Below are 22,708 nucleotides of genomic sequence, written 5' to 3' on the forward strand. Positions count from 1 at the left end.
GTTTGGTCTTTCTGCTAGATAAGAATACTTTACTGGTGAATCGATTATGAAACTAGTTGTCGATCAACTGTCATTTGCTAATTGATCAATCACTCTAGGCCTAAATGTGTGTTTTTCAGAAAAACACGAAGTGCACCACTGTCCTGTAATGTCAGGTCATCACACTGAGCTTGTCTTCAGAGGGAGCTACACGACTACAGGTGTGAACCTCTTTTTAGCAGCAGAACTGTAGTGTGACGCTGTCCCGTGATGCTCTTTGTTTTTACATGCCCACTGACTCTTCAAATTAAAAAAAACCCTGACTGGACTACAACCACAGACAAAATCTGTAATTCTAAAAGTCTCTCCAGTTGGCGCAGGCCAAAAAGAGCAGTGAGCGTGATGGAGAACACATGAGCAAAAATGAGCTAAATATGATCAGTGTATTTCACAGTGGCTTCAGCTGAGTCATTTTCCACAGAACAAGGACTGTGGATTGTGTCACCCATTACTCTTTGTGAAGGGATCTCTCTGCAGCCAGTGTAGACAGGAGTCACAGTTAAAGCAGCCTCATCAATGCACATATGGGCATGAGAGAATTGTTTCAAGGAACCTCTTATCTTGAAACAGTGATTTAACATCTAGACTGGATTGCAGATTCTAACTGCAGATGCGGGGCCTCAAAAGTGGTTTTAAACTTCACGCACAGGTCAAAGTTTACAGTGCATCTAAGGTCTAAGGAGGGAGGTGACATTGTTGCGCATTTTGCGCACAGGTGTTTTTTGAGAAGGCCGAATCAATTTCTGGCATTATTCGTAAAATAAAGGGACAGTCATGAAGATTATAAACGTTATAAAGTGTATTCGCAAACGTTTGAATGGGGTGAAAGATTAAGTTCTAGGCTAAACAATACTTTCCTTCCCACCCACCCAAAACTTCGCTGTCAGACGCTGGAGATCGAGCCCAGCCCGGCTGACGTTAGCGTGAGAGGAGGAGTGGCCTGAAATCATCCAGAGCCCTCCATCACTTTAGAGAAATGTTCAAGCAAGTCACATTCTCCAACTCCAGAGGTGCCGAAGACACTTGGCCCTCACCATGCTGGCCAGAGCAGCCTGAAGTGACACTGGGTTTTTGCGGAGGGGTGAGACAGGAGCCCTGTGAGAGTGAAGCGGGGCGTGAACTGTGAGCGCGATGTTTTGATGGAGAAGGACATTTTATGGATCTCCGTGCTGGACAAGTTGCATCCATAGGCAAGAAGACGACTGCTGCGGTGCGTTCATCTGACTGTTATCCCCCAGCAAGTGTTAATTTAATGGCTGAAATCAATAGTAGTAACAATTCAGTAAACTGTTGTTAGGGGGGCTTCGGATGTTTGACAGTCTTTGGATATGCTGATGGGTTCTGAAGAACTGCGCGGACGAGTTGCTTAATTTTAGTTGCTTGATTTTAGTTTTTTTTTTTTTTTTTTTTTTTTTTTTACTTTTTCCCATTTTTTAAGACGACCAGTAAACCAGGTACTCTTCAAAGGTAAGACATGGAAATGAGCAACAGGTCCCTGCACAACCCCTCCATCCTTCACACGGAGTTCAACCCATTCAGTGACTTTATGGACGAGAATGAAACAAACCTCACCATCGGAGAGCGAAACTCTTCGGGCTGCGTGCAGATCCGCATCCCCCAGGAGCTCTTCCTGGCTCTGGGGCTCATCAGCCTGGTGGAGAACATCTTGGTGGTTCTGGCCATCATCAAGAACCGCAACCTGCACTCGCCCATGTATTACTTCATCTGCTGCTTGGCCGTGTCCGACATGCTGGTCAGTGTAAGCAACGTGGTGGAGACCATCTTCATGCTTCTCAACGACCACGGCCTGATGGACGTGCACCCCCGCATGCTGCGCCACCTGGACAACGTCATCGACGTGATGATCTGCAGCTCAGTGGTGTCCTCGCTCTCCTTTCTGTGCACCATCGCCGCGGATCGCTACATCACCATCTTTTACGCGCTGCGTTACCACAGCATAATGACCACGCAGCGCGCAGTCACCATCATCGCGGTGGTGTGGCTGGCCAGCATCACCTCCAGCATCCTATTTATCGTGTACCACACCGACAACGCCGTCATCGTGTGCCTAGTCACCTTCTTCTGCACCACCCTGGTGTTCAACGCCGTGCTGTACCTGCACATGTTCCTCCTGGCGCACGTGCATTCCCGGCGCATCATGGCTTTCCACAAAAGCAGGCGTCAGTCCACAAGCATGAAGGGAGCGATCACCCTCACCATCCTGCTCGGGGTGTTCATTTTATGCTGGGGTCCCTTCTTCCTCCACCTCATCCTCATCCTCACCTGCCCCACCAGCCCCTTCTGCAACTGTTTCTTCCGAAACTTTAACCTTTTCCTCATCCTCATCATCTGTAACTCGCTCATCGATCCGCTCATCTACGCCTACCGGAGCCAGGAGCTGCGTAAAACCCTGCAGGAGCTGGTCCTGTGTTCCTGGTGCTTCGGCGTGTGACACAACGTGCATTTAGGATGGCAGCGAGAGCATCAGATTATCTACAATGTCGCCTACCTTTTCTTCCTGAACCGACATTGCATCAGAAACTGTAGTAAGATCACATCTGACTGAACAGGCAGGTGATGCCCATGTGCCCATCTGTACATGACAACAGCTGTATGTCTGATCATTGTTTTTGTACATCTCACCGTGGATCTTACGATCATTTCCACGCATGGCTTCAGTTTTATTTATTGTTGCGCTGTGCCATCCACAGGTTCCTGCACCACGACACATCAGAACTAAGAGAGATCATAAACAGGAGAGTCTGTAGGTTAGTGGACTGTATTGTAGTGAGCATTTTATTTTTGTTAAACCACGTACCAAATCTTAAGTCTTTTCCACTGCAAATCAAAAGTGCCTCTTTTTGTTGGTCCGAAATGTGTGATCTGGCTTAATTCCCCTTTTTAAGAAATCAAGAGAATTAACAAAAAATCTGCACTGGAGCAAAATGTTCTGAATTATTATGAGTTTCTGCCTTCATTAAATTAAACCTGAATGTTGGCTGCACTTTGTCCACGTTAGACACACAGTCAGTGAGATATAACTTCGGCCTGGTGAGGCTGCTTATGAAAGGGGTATTTCGCTTTGAGTTGACCCTGAACAAATGTCTCCGCATTCAAGTCGAAGTTAGCTGTTTTTCTCCCAAAGTTTGAAGTCAACTAAACTCAGCGCTCGACAGAAGAAGCTTTGTCGTGCAGCGCTTCAAAGATGCTGTGTGGTGATGGAGAGCAGTCATGGCCACGTGAGCTCTGCTGCTGGGTGATTTTCATGTGCGCGCCCCGGGACTTCACCCCCCCGCGTTATCTTAACGGAGTCCATTTCTTGCTGTTTTAAAATAATTGTCATATTTGCGCATCGCATCATCTAAAAAAAAAGCATTAATTCTGATATGTCTAATATGTTTACTTCGGCTAACAAAGACAGCTATTTATTTCATTTAGCAATGAATGAATTTGTTCCAGCGTGTTGCAAGAAATAAATTAAATATAGGCCGAGAATAAAGAGAGAGAGAGAGAGAGAGAGACAAGCATTGAAATGAAAGTCCCATGAAGCCTCGTAGAAACGCTTGTTGCAGTCTGTTTGTTGGCGTTGCATGTAATTGCTCCACCCAAAAATAAATGTCCGGATGACTGGAGAGAAAAAAAGCGGGTGGGCTATCCTCACATGAACGGCCTCGTTTGGCGGCAGGCCCTGATGCCCAGGGCGGAGCAGGGTTTATGAACGACAGCAGATCCAAGTTATCTGTGGGAGTTTGTGGGCTTCTCTTAAGTGTGGAAGCGCATTGGAGCCTGATTTCAGTTTTGTAGGCTATAGTTTTAATGAGCAAGACATTAATGACTGCATGATTTCTATCATTTTGTTTTTTTCTATTTATCTTATGCTATCCTATTCTCTATTGATCCTGGGGATTTGTTGTAAATAGGACCTACATTTTAGACTCTATCTGACAGTTTTTCCTTTAGAAAAACTGAAATGCAGTTGTATGTCTTTATTTGAGCCATGAAGTGTAGTTCTTTCCTCCCAATATATGGTGCTTCGGTATAAATGCTTTAGCATAGTTGTTTCCAAAGGGGAAAAGACTCACACATCCCAATGTCAGACTGTCTGCCCAGATAAAAATTATGAAACTTCACTGGTTTGATGATGGCTACCATATAGATTTGAAATGTGCATGTTAATACTGACAATAATGTAGACTGCTGTATACTGTAGTACTTGAATAATCCTTGCCAGAGTATTTGCTGCTGCTGTAATAGACAATTTATACAGTCCCAACTGTTATCACTGAATTCAGTCCTCAATATTTTTCTGTGTAATTTTTCTATTGATTTAGAATTGTAACTGGCTTTACTTTTTCTTTTATGTTTTGTAGTATCTCTAATATGTTTGTTTGTTTTTTTGTTTCAGGACTTTATTATCTGTATTGTCTTCTTTTTGGTGTGGGAGTTGTTACAGAGGATTGTGAATGATCAGAATGACTGTCTGGTATCTAATATATAAATCTTTAAAAATAACATCTATTAAAAGGTAATTAGACTCAGTGCTTTGTTGTATCTCCTAAGCTGGTTTAACACATTGTAAATGCTGTGGGTATAAAAACTGTAGCATGCATCCCATGTTAACTTGAAACTGACTAAAACAGTTGTACAGTTATTTTATAAAAGCAATGTGTGTTATATTTACTCCTTGAAATTGTTTACATGTTATCTATTTGTCTCAAATAAAGAGGCCAAAACAAAAGAGCTTGTGGTAAATGAATAATCTTCATTCATGTGTGTGCTAAAAAGGTCTGAGTGCAGTTTCTCTATGAAATGGCTGTGCTCATAGCACCTCCGTCAAACAATGGCTGCTGTTCTCAATTCATGCCACCTGCAGGTATCTCTACAGTATCTGATGCAGGCCAGCAGAGGATATTTTAAACCAGGGGTGAGAAACCTCTGGCCTCCGGCCTGTATACAGCCTGTGAGAGCATTTGATCCGGGCCACAAGGTATTTCCTAAAAACAAAAAAAATTCTGTCGATAGCAGTTATTTTTTCCAGCGCAAAAATAAAATAACATAAATAGCTGACTAACATATCCTTTCAGTGGTCCCTGAAGGCAACATGCATGTAGCAGTTGATGCCAGTTCAATGCATCATGGAGATGAAAGTAGATGCGGAGTGTTGTTCTTTCCAAGAAAAAGTGGACAAACGATTATTTTTTTGTTGAAGTAAAAGGCAAGCCATTGTGCTGAGGTTAGTTTGATTGCATGTACTCAGTGATAAAAAAAAGGCTCATGTTGAGCATCATCATAGTTTGAAACATGCCAACCTGGATGAGCTGCGAGGACAAAGTCTGATAAAGTTGGAGTTTGGCTACAACACAAAATCATTGAGGAGCAAAGCAATGACCTGCTAGCAGTTCTCGTGCAAAGACTTAGTTCTGCTCAAGACTGACTGACCCAAACCTGAAAAACCAGCTGTGATCATCATCATCATCATCATCATCATCATCATCATCATCACTACCATCTGACACCAGACACCTCGCCAAGAGAAGCAGTCCCGGCTATCGCAGAAGTTAGAGTGATATATGTGTTCAGTAATTTAGTATGACGAATGAGGAAAAGGTTCCCTACCCCTGGTGGAAGACAGAAAACATCAATTGTAACGACATGTCCTTGAACTTTTGAACATATTTACATGCAACATTAATGCTTTTTCTCTCCTTCATAGAAAAAAAATGTGCAATACAACATTTGCTCTCAGCAGACAAAAGGGCCATTGATAAATTAACACAACAGAGACGTTTTTGAAATGCTCCATTTTTAAACTCATGATCAAGTTCAGCTACTGTGCTGTAGGCCTAAATAACATCATTGAAGGACAGGGGATTTCCAGCAAGTATAAATCCAATCCTCATCCTATCCTCAAGGAAGAAATTATAAACTTAATTGTTTTAAACAGTTCCATTAATTAGTAGGTTCATTATAGTTCAGCGTGTGGGAATCATTCAGAAAAATAAGAGAGGCAGGAGTGCAAAAGAATCTAATAAAACTGTCTTTAAAATGCATATATATCTATAGATATTTATATAGATATCTGTATGTACAGAATTCTATATCTACAGATTTCTATCTATCTATCTATCTATCTATCTATCTATCTATCTATCTATCTATCTATCTATCTTTTAAATTCTTGCTAATTTCTTTTGATCTTTTTCTCACTCTAAGATATTATTTTGTTTTTTTGAGCAATTTTATTGGTATTTTTATAGTAATAAAACAGTTCTATCATTTGTATCTTTTTAACCTTTTAGCATAGATTTTTATGTTTCAGAAGATTACGAAGGGCATAAAAAAATTATTGAATTTTACTTAATGAAGAACCCTTCAGTGTAATAATTGGCGATCTACGTCTAAAACTAATTTAGCCACCCTGACCACATAATATTTTCTAAATGGCATAACCCAAGATGTCTCATTGAGGAAAAAATAATTATTGTAGTCTGCGCTCGTTATGTTCACATGTCACTGAATGACACATTTATTTAGATTTGCTATTAAATACCTGTCACACAGCAGTAGGAAGACTAAAACGTTAACTGCATAGTTTTGCTTCTTTAAAACAATTACACATAGGGGATGAGCGGGGGACAAGGAACATCATAGGAAGCAGTTTATGGACCACTGATGAGCAGAATGGTCTTCACCAATCCATTACGTGGGTTTTATAATAATACTCAATAGCGATTATTAGCTCATCTCATCTAGTAACAGCCTGCTCAATGATTAATTCCAAGAGCAGAGATCAACAGTGATACGTTAAATTAAATAAGAAACCATTGCTAGTAATAAGTGTACATGTATTTCAGAAAGATGTGCATTTTTGAAGGGGATAATAATAAGATGAAGAACAATAACAAAATGACAAGTGCAGTGGTTTGTATTAATATTAAGTTCCTCGCATAAATTTAAACACTTGCTTTACGATAAATATTTGATTTAAAAATGTAAATGATGTAGTCCATGTGCTTGAGAGTTGTGCTGATTTTGTTTGGAACTAAGGGGAAGATCAAACCTGACTGAACCTGAATAAAATGAATTTACAAATACATTAAATGCCAAATAAATGTAGAAATTAATCTATAAATATTAAATCAATTTATTTCATTATTTTTCTGTTAATGTAAGTTATTCATTATTTCTAATAACTGACTTTACATTTTCTTCCCACACTGACTATTTTTAGTTCAATATTTAATAAAAAAAAAATCCCAATAAGTCCAGGCTGGTCCTCCATACTTATCATTCACACACCTGATGTCAGAGGTAGTTAGAAGCAGCGACCTGTTAACACACTGTGAAAGTCACTGTGAAAGTCCTGATGTGCTTGTCTCCAGAGCATGATGGTATCAATCTCAGTGCAAACACTCGTTGACAACATCCTTCGCCAGTGTGTTCCAGACTTGTGACGCCATCATAAAAATACTCAAAAGACGATCATTGTATGTTGCATGGACAATAATACAGTGAAATCCTTTAGAAACACTCTCAAAGATTCTCCATCATTGTCAGTGAAGCAAATTGTGTCATAGATAAGGAAGCAGACATAAACATGACATAGACATGCCACTTTGCTGCAATTATCCCTAAATACCCGAAAGGATGACCAAAGTGTGACTGTATTATTTGCAAAAAGCACCATGTTTGTAGTTAGGGTTAGAGTTATGACTTCTTCCTTCATTTAGCTGCACAAAGCCGCTCTGTTCACAGCAAAGAAAAAGCCATCCAAACAACAAACACACTCAAGCTATAATTATTCAAAGATATCCATATGACCAGAAACCAAGGCTCTGACCCTCAGGGGTGGACACAAATAAAATATATTCTAAAAAAATAAGATTTGATACAAATACCAAAAAAGAAAACAAAAACATAGAAATGTAGACTGTGAAGTAATTAGAAATACTGAACACTGAAATGAGAAAATAAAATTGAATTGTTTTTATGATGCAGATTCTGATGAGGCTGCTGCCGTCTTACTCTATCTTGACTTCTCTACAGGCAACAAGTTGCTTACTTTGTTCCCCTCTGACCTACTTTTAATCTTCATTAGTCATGACTGCCTCTTCATCTGTGTACAGCATGTTGCCTTAAAGGTTGCCCTTCAGCAGAGGACATTCCTCTTGAATTGCTTGGCTTTGAATTGAACCACTGATCTAAACATTGACTGCTCTGGTTTGAAGAGAAGCCTCTCAATGCACTGTACATGTATGACACAGTGAGCCACATGACCACAACTTCCAGAAACAGCCAAACTGTTGTAAATTATGAATTGTGATGTTTGTCACTTTTTTTTAAATAAGCATTGACACAATTGCTGTAAACTGAACACCGTGATAGGAATTTTTATTTTACTCCATGTTATTTTTGTTTTTCTCCACTGAAATGCTGCTGTGTTAGGGGAGGTAAGGCCATTGATACCAGGTCAACCCACAGCTCTGCAACCGCTGTTCCATAAACATCTAAGTCATAGATACCAGAACTAGTACAAATACATACACTGTCACTTTGTTGTCACTTTTCATTTTATGTCAAGTAATCATCGCATGACAGACTGTAACTTTTGCATTGAGTCAATGTTCTATCTTACAAACAGTTTAGTTTGTGACATCAGCCTCATTTATGCAACAGATGTTGTTTCCTAACAGCTATCTGCTTGAGAGCTTGAAGAGGGAAATACGCCTTCAGGGTATATCTCTCCTTTTATAGGACATCCTTTCTCTGTTTGATCACCTTGTGGAAGTTCAATATTGTCACTCTACTATCATGCTAAATAGTTTCGGACAATGAGAGGAACAGAATATATGCTTTGTAGTGCTTGAAGTACCTTAAATTAAACAGTAGTAATCAATTGATTAATCTTGTACTTCCTGGTAATATGTGCTCATGTTTTCATATTGAAGCTAAGTAGTGTGGTTGTCCCTGCTTTAATACCAGGAAACTCCACAACTGATGAGGTCCAGTTGGCTTGGAAGTGCCTGCAGAGGGGATGAATGCTTCCTTACCTTGACTTATTTCAGGCAGACAAAAAGCTACTTACATAAGTGCAACACTAAGAGCATTTGTGGATGAGTATACCAACTATATTCGTCCTATTTGTAAGACAAGAAGTCCAAAAAAATCATCTGCTCCTTAATGGATTTCCTTGTACACCATGCCTGAAAACGCCATAAAAACTTGTGAATACACTGATGGTTTGATCTGAAATACTGAAACAAACACGGTTAAATGTGGATAGATGTTCTGGGAACACGCTGCAATGAAAGAGTAGTCTACAGTAGCCTATCCTAAGCGGGTTGTCAGTTTTTACATCCCTGGGGAAGTTATTGGAAAGCGACCTCATATTTCATCGAAATGCAAAGAGACCGAACGTAAGGTAAGTTTATTTTCAAAGTAAAAGCATTAAACGTTACTTACCTGTTAGCTAACGTAGCTTAAAATGCCATGTTTACCACATTTAGACAAGAGACGGAGGCATTATGATTTATTTGATTAGCTCATAAGTACAAATAAGTAAACCCCCTCTTATTAAGTACGCAATGCTACCACATGAGAGTAATGAAAGATTTTATTTAGAAAATCCTAGCCGGAAAAGTCAACACTTTACAATGGTTGACTTGACGTAGTTTGCCTTGTGATGTTGCTGATAACCGAGACAAAACAACTCGGGGGGAACTGTTGAAATTAACCACAGCCGTAGACCAGCAAATTTACTTTACGGCTGCCGATTCCTTGATGTTAAGTACGGTCAACAATGGGGTAAGCGTCCGGTCCGAGCGACCTGTTAACTTAGCTAACATCAGCATCAAAACAGATGATTGGTTTGTCTCCAAGGCTAGTTAGCTAGCTGACGCTAGCTGGCTGTTGACATCTGTGTCTTGTTGTCGACATGCCCCTTTTTTTAGATTCGTACCATAGCTGTAATTACATTCAGTATGTGACATGTTTAGCAGTAATATTCAAAGCAAAACAGCTTATCGAAGTGGCCGCTTTGTAAAGGAGGACTGTCAACAGTAGCCCTGATTGGTTACGAATGGTGAGGTGAGACTTCAGCCTGTGTTTATAACGTTTCCCAGGCTTTGCAGGGTTTTCTTGCTTGGTCCCATGAACTAAACACCATGATTATTTTTAACCGATACACATCCTTAAAACACCACCATAATCTTTCATAAATCAGTTGTTTTTATTTGATGTACCTCAGCCTGTTAAGCACTCATGAAAAGCTGAAGATGAGGGTTCCTGCTAAGATTTAGCTGCTTCAGATCTATTGCAGACCACTTGTCATTGATAACTGGAGAAACCTCCATTCCTGTTTGTGGTTATGAAAACAGTCCATGTTTTTGGCCAAGAGCTGTGGATCAGTTTCTGAACGTCTTGACAGCACAGTCCATTATTCAGTTTGACCATCTGTAGAAAAAGAGAGGGGTCATTGTGAAAATCAGTTTACTAGTCAAAGGGAATATAAATCAGCCTGTGAAAACAGTAGCATATTGTATTATGTGGCTTTGAAGTAGCTTCGTACTGTCTGAGAAAATAACAGTGATGATGGAGGCAAAGATTTAAGTTTTAAGTCTTTATTATAACCAGCTTGAAACGTGTGTTTACTGGTTTGCAGCAGCTCAATTGGGAACTGGGAACTGAATGGGAACGCACTGCACATAAAGCAGCAATCATGCAGACACATTATCTGGCTTCCATTAAAAGAAAGCCATGATCCTCCTTCCTGCTTGTATTGGTAAACTCACAAAGGATTCGAAATTAACCAGTACGACTGTAATGTCGTTTGTCTTCCGTAGATGTAGCCGATGAAATGGAGTATGATGAGAGACTTGCACTTTTCCGCCAAACCCGCCTCAATCCCTTTGATCGCGGAGAGGAAGAAGATGGACCTCCAGGAGGCAAGACGCCGCAGCAGCACGGTAAAGTTTGGCCAAAGTCCTTCACAGGATAATCCAGGAGGTGTAGAATATGACCTTACTTCAAGGTCACTTTCACACCTGGAGTTCAGTTCAAGTCTGCTTAATGTGCTTTGTATTATATTATTATATTATTGCTAACCAGGACGCAAACGTGAAGTCATCAACTCGAAATGCCAAAATACATAGAATGTAGGACTCAATCACAATACAACGCTGGTTCACCCGTTTCACTTCCTGATGTATTAGGAAAAATCCTGCATATTTAATGATGATGTGTGTAAGTGTAGCTGATAAAATAGGGAAGATGAGGAATTGGTGCCTTTCAGCTCTTATCTTGATGATACAAATTTTGACCATGGCTTGGAAGTGTGTCTCGCTTGCCTTGGGAGACATCCTGCCATTGTGTCAGTATTCTGTTACAGTCTGAAAAGTTGCCAGTTAAGATTGGATTTTATTAGCCTAGGTTTTTATTTAAGTGCCTGTGGTCTGTCATTAGGAGGATGAAATACTCAACTTTATTTGAGTTGTTTGCTGTAAGAACATTCGGATAAAGTACGATATTTTATTGATCTATGGGTGGAAAGGGGGTGTACAAATCTGCCAAATATATAGATTTCCTTGACATTTCCCTTGCTTAACAGATTGGTGCTGCAGAGGGAGGTGTTTTCTGAGATCGTGGTTTCTGCTTTTCTAAGAGTCAATTACATGCTGATGAGGTGTGTTTTCTCCCTTCACAGTGCCAAACACAGTGAGGCTGCTAGGTGCTTAGATCATGTCGCTTTGGCTCCCTCACTTAATGGGGCATTGACTCTCTCATGAAATAAATTTTGGCAAATTATTTCCCTCAAATATTTACACATTTTCATCGAGCCAGGAACAGATCCTCATACACAAAGAAGAAGCACACTGCACTGTTGGTTACTGTCAGTAACTCTAAGCGTAAGGAAAAGGAAGTTGGAAACTATGTCTGAGCCAGAGGAAACGAAAAGCCTAAGTGTAAGCAGTACTTTAGTAACACTTCCTGTATTTTAGGATTTGGGAATTAAAGACATTTTTGTTCAATTACATTGACTTTGAGAGACACACTGCTGGCTGAGCCGATTTCACTGCTCTCATCCGTGTTTTTCTTCTTCACTGTCCCCTCACCGTCTGGCACTGACAAGCTGAACCCACTCAAGATGTTTTGTTTTGACGTGTATGCAGGTAACAACTACATTTGTCTGCACATTTTCAGCAAGATGGAGAGTAAGTTGTTGTTTGATACGCAGCTTTTTGACAGACTTGACCGATTTGGGTTGACCATGTACTGTGTATTGCATTACCAGGTTTGATTTGATCTTTTTTCCTTAAAATATTTCTCATATAAACAAACACAACCTAAAAAAAATTTACCAGAAATGATACCTCAGATTGAATAGGTAGTGGATGCAGACAGTTGTCCTTCTCAGGAGCTGGTGGAGTGAAGAGGATGAAAACTGGACTTACTTATTGCATGAACAGAAACATGTCTGTAGATGAATGCTAATATTGCTCCCTGCCTGATGGATATGATAAAAGGCTTTAGTTTGCTAACAAGTTTGCTGTAACAACATTATGAGTGGATAAGTCATATGTTGTGTTTCAGCTTGTTCCGCTGCCCAGTATGTTGTAACCACTCTACAACCACTCTGTGCATCTCCTGAAAACATGGCAGTGTCTCCCTGCAAATAATATTTTCATCGTATTGGAATTATGGAAACATTAACCCTTGGTCTTACAGATACTTGTGAAAAAACAAAAACACTTACTGTACTATCATCACAGTTAGGCCAATGGTGAAAGTCATGTGATTAATGAGAATCAGAATCACTTCACATTTGCTAGACCAATGCACACTGCCCACATACGGTCATACTCTACATGCACTGTACCACAGATGAAACAATAGTTGATAGTAGCAGCAATAGTTGTTCATATACAGAACATGAAGAATGTTAGCACTGTGGTTTAATTGATTCAGAGGCACACCATGTAAGTAATTATGAAAAGATTGATTGAAAACTCGTAGCTGTGAAAGTGATTATCACTCCAAAGTTCATTCAGCTTTGTTAGCAGCAGTTTTTTAATGACACAGTCTGAGTATGTATTGTCAGCTGACTTGGTTACACATTACCAGAACTGATAAGATGCCGCCTGTGATTCCTGCAGTTGTCCACTTTGGTTTTTGTCCTTCTAGACCTCTTGAATAGTGGCTCATAGTGTAGGTTTTGTCCTGAGAGGCCAGAGTCATGTGTGTGAAATTAGCATGCATGACTGAGTGCACTTACCAGACCACAGTGGGCATGCTGACAAGAAGACCAGCGCTTTAAGCCACACTGCTCTCTTTTCAGAAGCAAGGCCTGAGTTGTTCTCTGGGACCAGAATCCACAGTTCAGATCGAACCATGGACCTCGGTCTAGCTGAGGACCACTTCTCAAGGCCTATGGTAAGCAAAGCTTTGTTCATGCTGTCCGCCTCAACTCCAAATAATTTTTCAGGCACAATGAAACAGTTTCATATCGTAAAACTGAGAGTGCTTACTTGCAGAACTTCCTATTCTATTTACTGTATGTGGAGACATGCTTTTGCTCTTGTTCACCTTTTACAGGGTTCGTTTGTGGCGTCCGACATTGAACAGCTGAAGCTGGCCATAGAGGAGTGTAAGAAGCTGATCTTGGAGCTGCCAGAACACTCGGAGAGACAGAAGGACACTGTGGTGAAACTTATCCACCTTCGTCTCAAACTGCAGGAGCTTAAGGTTGGAACTAAGGAGCGAATGGAAAAGTGCAGAAAATTCTGTCATAGTTGTTGGTGCTTGTTCAGTGGGACAGTCAGGAAAACTTCAGGGGAATTCATAATTGACTAATTTGACTTGCATGCTTTTGATTTTGTAGAAATTGTACACAAATGTTTGCAGATAGAAATGTACCATGCAAAGCTAGTTAGTGTATTTCTGGAAAGGCATTTCCTTGAACTATGCTGCGCTCAAGTGTATTTGGAAAATATACAATTTAGGGTACAATATTGTGTACTCTGTACTCTGGGAAACTTGTCATCTAATGAAAGTTGAACAAACATGTTTTGTTGTTGATGCTTCAGGGAGCATCACATGGCAAGAACACAAGAGCTATGGAAACACATGAAATAAGAAAAAAGTGCAAATACTGCATACTTTTTATTTATTTTATTGAATTTGTGTGAGAGTAAAGATTTTTAGCAATCAATTTTCAATCAAATCAAAGTCTCTCCAGTGTATAGGAACAGGTGGAAAGAAAGGTTTGTCTAACATGATCTTTCTTAGTTCCATATTTTGTTTTAATTCATTAAGCTTAAGGTTGCAAACATAATTTTTTAGTTACTTTTTTCCAGATGTGAAAACAGGTGAAAAAAAAACAGTTTTGGCAGGTAAAAAAGGGTTTAACATTATCTTTTTATAATTATATTAATAGTAACAACAACAACAACAAAAACAATAATAATACCTAATAACACCTAATAATAATAGTAAAAGTAAGCTAGAAAATTGATAAAAAATAAAAATAAAGACAATGCATAAAACCACAGAATAAAATGATAAAATATAGGCGAAAATAGATTACATAGAATGCATGAAGTCAGGTAAAATACAACAATTTAAAAGAAATGCAGCAGTGCATCAGCACAAGGCAAAGTATTTTTTCATAAGAGTTTGTTCTTGTAATACTCTTTTTGGCCAGAAGAGGCTGAAGTGCACCCTACATTGGAGAAGTTTGGAAGGCTTTCCTCACAAGTGGTTAACATTGTAAAAAGGTCTGGTTTACTCCAAACCATGTCTTTTCCTAAACCTTACCAAGTAGTTTTGATGCCTAACTTTAGTACGCAGTTTTGTTTCCTTACCATGTGTATTCTATTATTATTAGAATAATAATAGTAATTAATCCGCCTCTGAGGGCTTCTGTCGATCACAGTGTTGGCAAAATACACATGGTATATAATAGAATAGAATATCTCGCTATACAGAAATAAGTACTGTGTACATAATTTGTGTTAATGAATGTCTTTTACAACCCAACATGAACTATGTTACCTCTCTGTTGCTGGTCTTGATTTTTCTTTCTATTTTGTCCCTTGATAGGACCCTGAAGAGGATGAGCCTAATCTGAGAATCCTACTGGAGCACCGCTTTTCCAAGGAAAAGAGCAAAAGTGTGAAACAGACCTGTGACAAGTGTAGCACTATCATCTGGGGCCTTATCCAGACTTGGTATACCTGTACAGGTGAGACACACTATACAATGTGTCTGATATAGCCCTGTGGAGATATATTAGGATGTTTTAAGGGCCCACAGATTGTTCAAAATTCAGACCTCCAAACATGATCATACTAAGTCTATCTGAATATCCTTTTGTGTGCTCCTTAAGCTCCGTGCACAGGCTCACAATATGGAACCTCCTCAAAGATTCATGTGCAATCCAGCTGTCTTACTTGCCCTCTTAAAAGTCCACATGCATATCGTTGTTTAAATATGTGCTTCTGTCTGAGCCAATCAGAGATCGGAAAGTCATTTTTACTAGCAGTCCTAATGATAAAATTGCTAGCTTAACTTTGTTTTATTTTGTTTCCTTCAGTTGCATTAAATATGTTTAGATTTTCTATTTTATATTGTCATGTTTCCATTGAATTTTCTCAGAATTTGTTTCCTGAATGGTAGAGTCAGTGGGAGCAGCTCACTACAGCATAACCCATTGGATATAGGTATAATGCCACTGTACAAAAAACAAAAGTTGTCATGCCATGTGATTATCCCTTTCTTGTTTCAGGTTGCTATTATCGTTGCCATAGTAAGTGTATGAACATGATCACCAAGCCCTGTGTCAGGTCAAAGGTCAGCCACCAGTCAGAATATGAGCTCAGCATCTGCCCGGAGATAGGACTAGACCGGCAAGACTACCGCTGTGCAGAATGTCGCACTCCTATTTCACTGAGTGAGTAAAAATTTACTGTGTTAGTTTATGTTTGGCAAGTTGAAGTAGAGAAACAGAGGATTTAAAGGCAACATGTTGGATGATTGGAACTCATTGAAGTGATGTGCACACTGTTGTGAATAAGGTTTTTATACAGTTATCACAAAATAGCTGTTTAAAAAGTATTGAGCTATAGAAATAGCACATATGTGACATGGAACATTATTTTCAGGACACCTTTATTCTTGCCTACATATCTAAAAACTGTATATTTAATCAGGGTGTTGAATATATTTAAGCACATCTTGCTTTGCTTTGTTTGATAGTTTTGATTGCCTTGTGCCACCTTTATCTTGTAGGGGGTGTGCCAAGTGAAGCCAGGCAGTGTGACTACACAGGCCAGTATTACTGTAGCACATGCCACTGGAATGACACAGCCATCGTCCCAGCTCGTGTCATCCACAACTGGGAGTTTGAACCACGCAAGGTACCATGAACAGCCACAGCACAAAGACATCCCTTCATCTTTAATGTATCAATCTATGAGACTTCCTGTTAATTTATACTCCTTGAAAACAGGAGATGAGTGTATGATTTTTGTTTACTTAACATGTGTTAAAGCAGCATTTGAGTAATTTCATGAGACATGCTTTCATATTGTTTGTTTCTGTTGAAAGTGACTCAAATCTGCAACTGTACTCTCATAAATGTTAGTGCTAAACATCAGAATTGGACAGAATTAAATTACAGAAGCATCAAATAAACTTAAGCGGGCACTCCACCAATTTTACATGTCAAAGTAAATTTGTTAGACACGAAGACTGCTTCTGTTCAATTTTTGCAGCTCAAAAGAGGAGCCAAATATAGGACATCAGGCAGGCTGGTAGATAAAACAAAAGGCGAGCTTTAATAAACACAAAGCTGATTCCAGTTAACAAAACAAGGGAGCAGGTTGAGGCATATCCAAGAGCTCAGGAGAAATACAAAAACTGAACTAAGAACAGACTGGGATGGCACGAGGAACACAGGCAAGAATAGCGATGAGAGACACAGGCTAAAAAGGCAGAACTGGGAAACAGACGCAGACCTGACAGCTGAAAGAGGGAAAACACACCGACTAAATATACATTACAATCCACAACACACAATACACAAGGAAGTGATTAAGTGATGAAACAGGAGACACAGAAAACAGGTGGGAAAAAAGACACAGGCAGGAAGTAAAAGAAAGCCTGTCACATGAGGAGAATGAACTTTCAAAATAAAACAGGAATCCGACTAAGCAAACCGCAGGACCATGACAGCGACACAGCCTGTGAAATGTGGCTCATGGAGAAAAAATTATCAAGGGGCTTCAGCTTGAACACTGATGTTTTAACATCAGTGTTATTAAATTACATTCAGTTCAACCCAGGTCAAGACGAGGGTTGTGAATCAGGGTCACTGCTGGCACTGACCTATTCAGGCTGTCTGTCATTGCAGGCTCATCTGCTGTCATCGTGTTTGTATGAAAGCGGCACGAGTGTGTTCAACTGCAGTCTGTGTTCTGACAGTGTGTCATTTTCAGGTTTGCCGCTCCTCCATGCGCTACCTGGCCCTGATGATGTCACGACCTGTGCTGAAGCTCAAAGAAATCAACCCGCTGCTATTCAACTTTGTGGAGGAGCTGGTCGAGATCAGGGTGGGTGGCTGCACTTTCTTGGAGGCACTCGTAACGACCATGCAGGAAATTGTTCAGTTTGAAATGAGGATAAAACAAAGTTCACAGCTCCGATAATCAATGACTGCCGTGTGCTCAGTTTTAGCTGGAAATTCTAATAAGATAATTTAACCGTGACACCTTTGTTTTAGTTACTGTTGTTTGGTCACGCATTGCATCATGGGACTTTGACAGCATGCTTTGTGTCGGGTGCTATTACACTGAAAATGAAAGTTTTTATATGGAGTACTGCTAGCACATGCAATGTGATGAGATCTCAACTGTGACTAAGCAGTAAGTGAGACTGACAGCAGTGTGTGTGTGTGCATGCTTGCGTGTGTGCGTGCTTGCGCGTGTGTGTGCTTTCCTTCACAGAAACTCCGTCAAGATATTCTGTTGATGAAACCATATTTTATTACCTGTAAAGAGGCCATGGAGGCTCGGCTATTACTACAGGTCAGCATCTGGTTACTATATCTATTCATCGGAAACTGACCAGGAAGTAATATGTAACAACAGCACCACCATGTGGTGAAAGTGGAGAGTTTGTGCTGCATCAGGAAAGGTTCCTGTTGCAAAATTGGGACAATGTGACAATTGGTCAAGTAAACTTGACTGTTCTTGAAACAGGTTCTATATCAGCTCAGATGCTTTGTAGAATTTGTCCATCTTGTTTTTTCGAGTTCAGTGTCTCTGTATGTCATTTGTACAACAGTTCAGTGCAGCAGTTGTTGACATGAAATTATTTATCCTCAGGCTCCAACAATGTACAAAAATGTAATGACACACGTAAAAAGGAAATCATTTGGCAACTTCGCAGCATATGCATTGATATTTTTGAAAATGTTAAAAAGCTTTTCCAACTCAAGAAAATATGGTATAACACAAAAGTTTTGAGAAAAAAACAAACATATTTTTGTGATTGTTGGCTAGTATGATGTCATGAAATTCTTGATATATTAACGCTCAGTAAGGTTGGGTCTTGCGGTTTGCTTCATGACGCTATAACACACATTGTTTTGTTTTGCTTCTCTTTTTTCCAGCTACAAGATCGGCAGCACTTTGTGGAGAACGATGACATGTACTCACTACAGGATTTGATTGACATCTCCAGTGGCAGACTCAGCTGCTCCCTCACAGAGATCCACACCACATTTGCTAAGCACATCAAACTAGACTGTGAGGTGAGCTCATACATAAAGCACAAAGAACAATACAAATCACTTCTCTTTGTTCGTGAGCTTATTGGCTCTGTATGCATCACACATATCCTAATATTGTAGTATGTACTATCATGCAATAGATGCTAACTGGAAATTACATTACCTGCTAAGGGAGTAGAAAACATATAACCTTACTGAAACCCTGGCTTTTTGTCCCATTTTGTGTGTGCGTGGGCGCTGTGCTTGTGTGCATGTATGTGTAGCGTTGTCAGGCCAAAGGATTTGTGTGTGAGCTGTGTAAGGAAGGAGACATCCTTTTCCCTTTTGACAGTCACACCTCAGTCTGCCACGAGTGCTCTGCCGTCTTCCACAGGTCAGTCACCACCGGCAGGTCAGACTAAAAAATACAGCTAATTTTGTGAGTGTTCAGAATTGATTGCGCTTCATGTATTAGGTAAAACACTTGTGAAGAAAAATAGAGCTTTGCAGTGACAGCTGCTAACTATTAAAGCTTAAGCGGTGAAAAATGTGTTTTCTCCTCCTTTTGAGTAGAGCTGTTAGAAACCCCAAACATGTCTAGTTATTGGGCTAATCTAGCAAAAGATCACCATTAACATACCTTCAAATTGCAGACAGAGAAATAAAAAATCAGTGAGTTTGTCCCACTCAGCCGACTGTAGGTAGCAAAAAAGTACAACTAAACTACACCTTTTATCATTAATACAATATGTTATGTAACAGAAAATGCTGCTGTTTGTTATGTGTCCCTTCAGAGATTGTTACTATGACAACTCCACAACATGTCCACGGTGTGCCCGGATGACTGAGCGCAAGCAGGACGATGATGTGAAAGATGCGTAACTGTGGAGAGGACCACCTGATGTTACTGGATGTTGCACTTTGCCTAATGTGGCGCTCTGCTCGATCAAAAGTCCGATAGAAGACTTGCTTTTCATCTTTGTCCGTGTTTTGTTTTGTGCATATGTTTATACTGGAGTGTCTTTATCTTCCTGTGCACTACATAATGAGCAGGGTGCTTTGAAAAAAAACATCTGGAAATGTATATATGTATACACACACACACACACAGAGACACACAACCTTTTTAATCCATAATCAAGTTGGATGTACTGAACACTGTGTATGTCTGTTTGTGTGAGTGATTTGTGTTAGTGTGTGTGCGCTTGTATAAATGTACAAAATAAATGCCCTATAGAGGAAAGCCACCTTACCAGCAGGTGGTTATGCATGCAGGAGTTGTATTTTAACTTGTTCCAAGCCTCGACTGCATTAACCTATACTGCCAGCTTTTCTGAATACTTAACTTTAAGGTTGCCATATATGAAAATTGGTTTTGAATTTTACGGATTGTAACTCCAGCATCCAAAGGCAAAATCACCAAAATTATATTAACCACAAATTTGCCTTTCAGTTTCTAGTTGTATGTTTTCATTTTAAAAACAAAAACCAGTAAACATGCTCAAAGGTTAAAGGAGTGACGTCATTACTAAGCATCAGTTGATTTGGCCACATAAGTTAGTACGTTGCATAGTGTTTAATTAGTTGACAATAAAAAGCATGTGATCATAACATCACTATACCCCCCCCCCCTTTTTTTTTTTTTTTTACACACATTCCATCATCTGTTCCACCACTATTTATCTCACATGTACTGGCCCTAAAGCAGGTCATAGTCCACTCATTTTACATGCCTGTTTTTCTACCACTGTCAATTAGCCACCCTGGATACTGGGAAAAAAAAGATATGGCTTGCAATTTTTTGTCAAGAAAATTTGTGTATGTACAATCATTAAAACCATGATTTCAAATATACATATATTGGCAAAAAGCTATATATCGAAGGATGCATTTCCTGTACATTTATTGTAAGGAGAATTGTTTACCTGAAAAAAAAAGGAATATGGGAGTTAAATGTACTTTCCTTTTATTCATAACTCTGAACTCGTAGTCAGTTTAATTTGTGTTTAATCTGTTTCAGTCTAGTGCAGCGTGTAGCAAATACATGTAAACTCATGAACATTGTGTGCCTAAGATTGTCAGGTTACATACAGCTGTTATCCAAACATTTTAATACACTTACTGTCATGTTAATGGTTTCAGTCTTCAAGTAATTCTAGCAGATTTTGTCCAGAGATTACAAAGATGTTACATGACATCTTTTGTAATGTATAAATGTTGACCTAAAGTATTTGTTTTAAAATAATGAGTTTTGGCTGTGTTATCTTTCAGCATGATGTACTGTATTTTTTTTTCCAAACTAATAGAGATACAGGGTGTAAAAGTCATGCCCTGTTGGAAAACATGTTGGAGTCGTGCATGAATAAAGTGATGAAATGTATTAAAATGTGGTGTTGTGTTCAAATTGAGTTCAACTCTCACCTATTCTCGGATAAATATGACATGCCGGGCCCCAGTGGCAAGGCTATGCCCTTTTCTAACTGAAAGCAATATAATAATAATGACAAAAATTAATATCTGATCAGGCTCAGTAATGGCATACACTTGCTCTGTCTTAGGGGCTTCCAAACCCCCTGACCTCTTGGGCCTCTGCCTGGTAATCCATCCATTGGCTCATGCTATTACTCTCAAACAATGGCATGTTTACACCTGTGTTAGTTATCATGAATAAAACTGCATGACAAATTGTTTTTAAACACACACACACAGACAAATATGTATGTGACTTAACAATTTTACATACTGCTGTTTTTCTTAAAACAATAGATCAGATTTTGCCGATTGTATGTCAAGACTAATACCTGCATGCAACTATAGCTGCCATAAATGTAGTGGGGTAAAAAGTTGCCTACAATATTTATAGGGCTGCAAGTAATGATTATTTTTATTACTGATTAATATGCTGATGATTTTCTTGATAAATCACTTAATCAGGGTCTATAAAATCAAAATGTCAGAAAACATTGGTGGAAAACAAACAAGATGATATCTTCAGATGTCTGATTGTATCTAACCAACAGATAAAACCCCAAAGATCTTCAGTTTACAATGTTAGAAAACGCAGGGAACTATCAAATATTCACATTTAAGGAGCTAGAATACGACCATTTTGGCATTTTGTCTTTAGAAATGACTCAAAACCATCAATTGATTATAAAAATGTATCAATTATTATTCATTTTCTATCAGTCGACTAATTGAATCATTGACTAATCATTGCAGCAATACTATAACATTTCTCTGAAGCGTAATGGAAGTATAAAGTGGCAGAAAATGAAATAGTCAAGTGAAGTAAAAGTACTTCAAAACTGTACAATGCTTTACTAAATGCAGTCGTGTGTTGTGGTAACATTGTGGATCGGTCACGCCTACTTGGTGCTACAATGGGAAGCTAATGCAAGTGTACTGGAGCCTCAATTAAAAAAAAAAAAACCCCGTTGTCACATGCGCTCGACTCGTGAATCTGATATTTCCTACAGCACACGGTACTTAAATGCAGCATATTACAATGGCCTGTTTACTTTGGTGTGCTCACGAGCGCTGGACGAAGCGGCCGGGTGCAAAGCAGCGGGAGGGAGCGCAGAGATGACGACACACAGTTGGTACCGTGTGCAGACACAAGACACTGACACTCGATGGGAATGTGTGATGGGAACAAAAACTTGTCCCTGAGCTGAAACTACACTGAACCTCATCAGAACACTGACCTTTTTATTATCGAGACAAAATAATAAAACTGACGTCAGTATTAATATATCTTTACTGAGCCCTTGCAGAAATCACGGTGGATTAAAAATAAAAAGATTCAATATCAACTGGTATACTGTAAGCTATATATTTACAGGATTTTGTATTTTGAAATAAGGTTTCCGGAAATTTAGAAACCCTTCAGAATAAAAAGAG

At 39.4% G+C, this 22,708-nt stretch overlaps 2 protein-coding genes across 5 annotated transcripts; both read left to right on the forward strand.

Annotated features, from left to right (window-relative positions):
* Positions 1–1,513: 1,513 nt before the first annotated feature.
* On the forward strand, positions 1,514–2,491 carry mc1r (melanocortin 1 receptor). The gene has a single exon (XM_041933848.1). It carries the CDS (start codon positions 1,514–1,516, stop codon positions 2,489–2,491), a length of 978 nt encoding a protein of 325 aa, XP_041789782.1.
* Positions 2,492–9,715: 7,224 nt separating this feature from the next.
* def8 (differentially expressed in FDCP 8 homolog) lies at positions 9,716–21,185 on the forward strand. Of its 4 annotated transcripts, none has more exons than XM_041962472.1 (12): positions 9,716–9,843; positions 10,881–11,003; positions 13,373–13,467; positions 13,630–13,779; positions 15,136–15,277; positions 15,821–15,985; positions 16,324–16,451; positions 17,532–17,645; positions 18,039–18,119; positions 18,707–18,847; positions 19,090–19,199; positions 19,600–21,185. In XM_041962472.1, the coding sequence occupies exons 2-12, from the start codon at positions 10,895–10,897 to the stop codon at positions 19,685–19,687; spliced, it is 1,323 nt and encodes a 440-aa protein (XP_041818406.1). In that variant the 5' UTR covers positions 9,716–9,843; positions 10,881–10,894; the 3' UTR covers positions 19,688–21,185. The 4 variants fall into 4 exon arrangements, with proteins under 4 accessions (XP_041818406.1, XP_041818490.1, XP_041818662.1 ...); XM_041962556.1 differs by having other exon boundaries at positions 13,376–13,467; XM_041962728.1 differs by lacking the exons at positions 9,716–9,843; positions 10,881–11,003 and adding an exon at positions 11,018–12,206 and having other exon boundaries at positions 13,376–13,467.
* The last annotated feature ends 1,523 nt before the right edge of the window (positions 21,186–22,708 follow it).

The sequence above is a fragment of the Chelmon rostratus genome, chromosome 1, assembly GCF_017976325.1.
Source record: "Chelmon rostratus isolate fCheRos1 chromosome 1, fCheRos1.pri, whole genome shotgun sequence".
Taxonomy (NCBI): Eukaryota; Metazoa; Chordata; class Actinopteri; order Chaetodontiformes; family Chaetodontidae; genus Chelmon; species Chelmon rostratus.

Excerpts from the sequence above, each read along its gene's own strand:
- mc1r (XM_041933848.1), top strand. The coding sequence starts at position 1,514 with ATGGAAATGAGCAACAGGTCCCTGCACAACCCCTCCATCCTTCACACG.
- def8 (XM_041962472.1), top strand. The coding sequence starts at position 10,895 with ATGGAGTATGATGAGAGACTTGCACTTTTCCGCCAAACCCGCCTCAAT. Across the intron at positions 11,004-13,372 it reads CAAGACGCCGCAGCAGCACG|AAGCAAGGCCTGAGTTGTTC; the intron begins GTAAAGTTTGGC and ends CTCTCTTTTCAG. Across the intron at positions 18,848-19,089 it reads ACATCAAACTAGACTGTGAG|CGTTGTCAGGCCAAAGGATT; the intron begins GTGAGCTCATAC and ends ATGTATGTGTAG.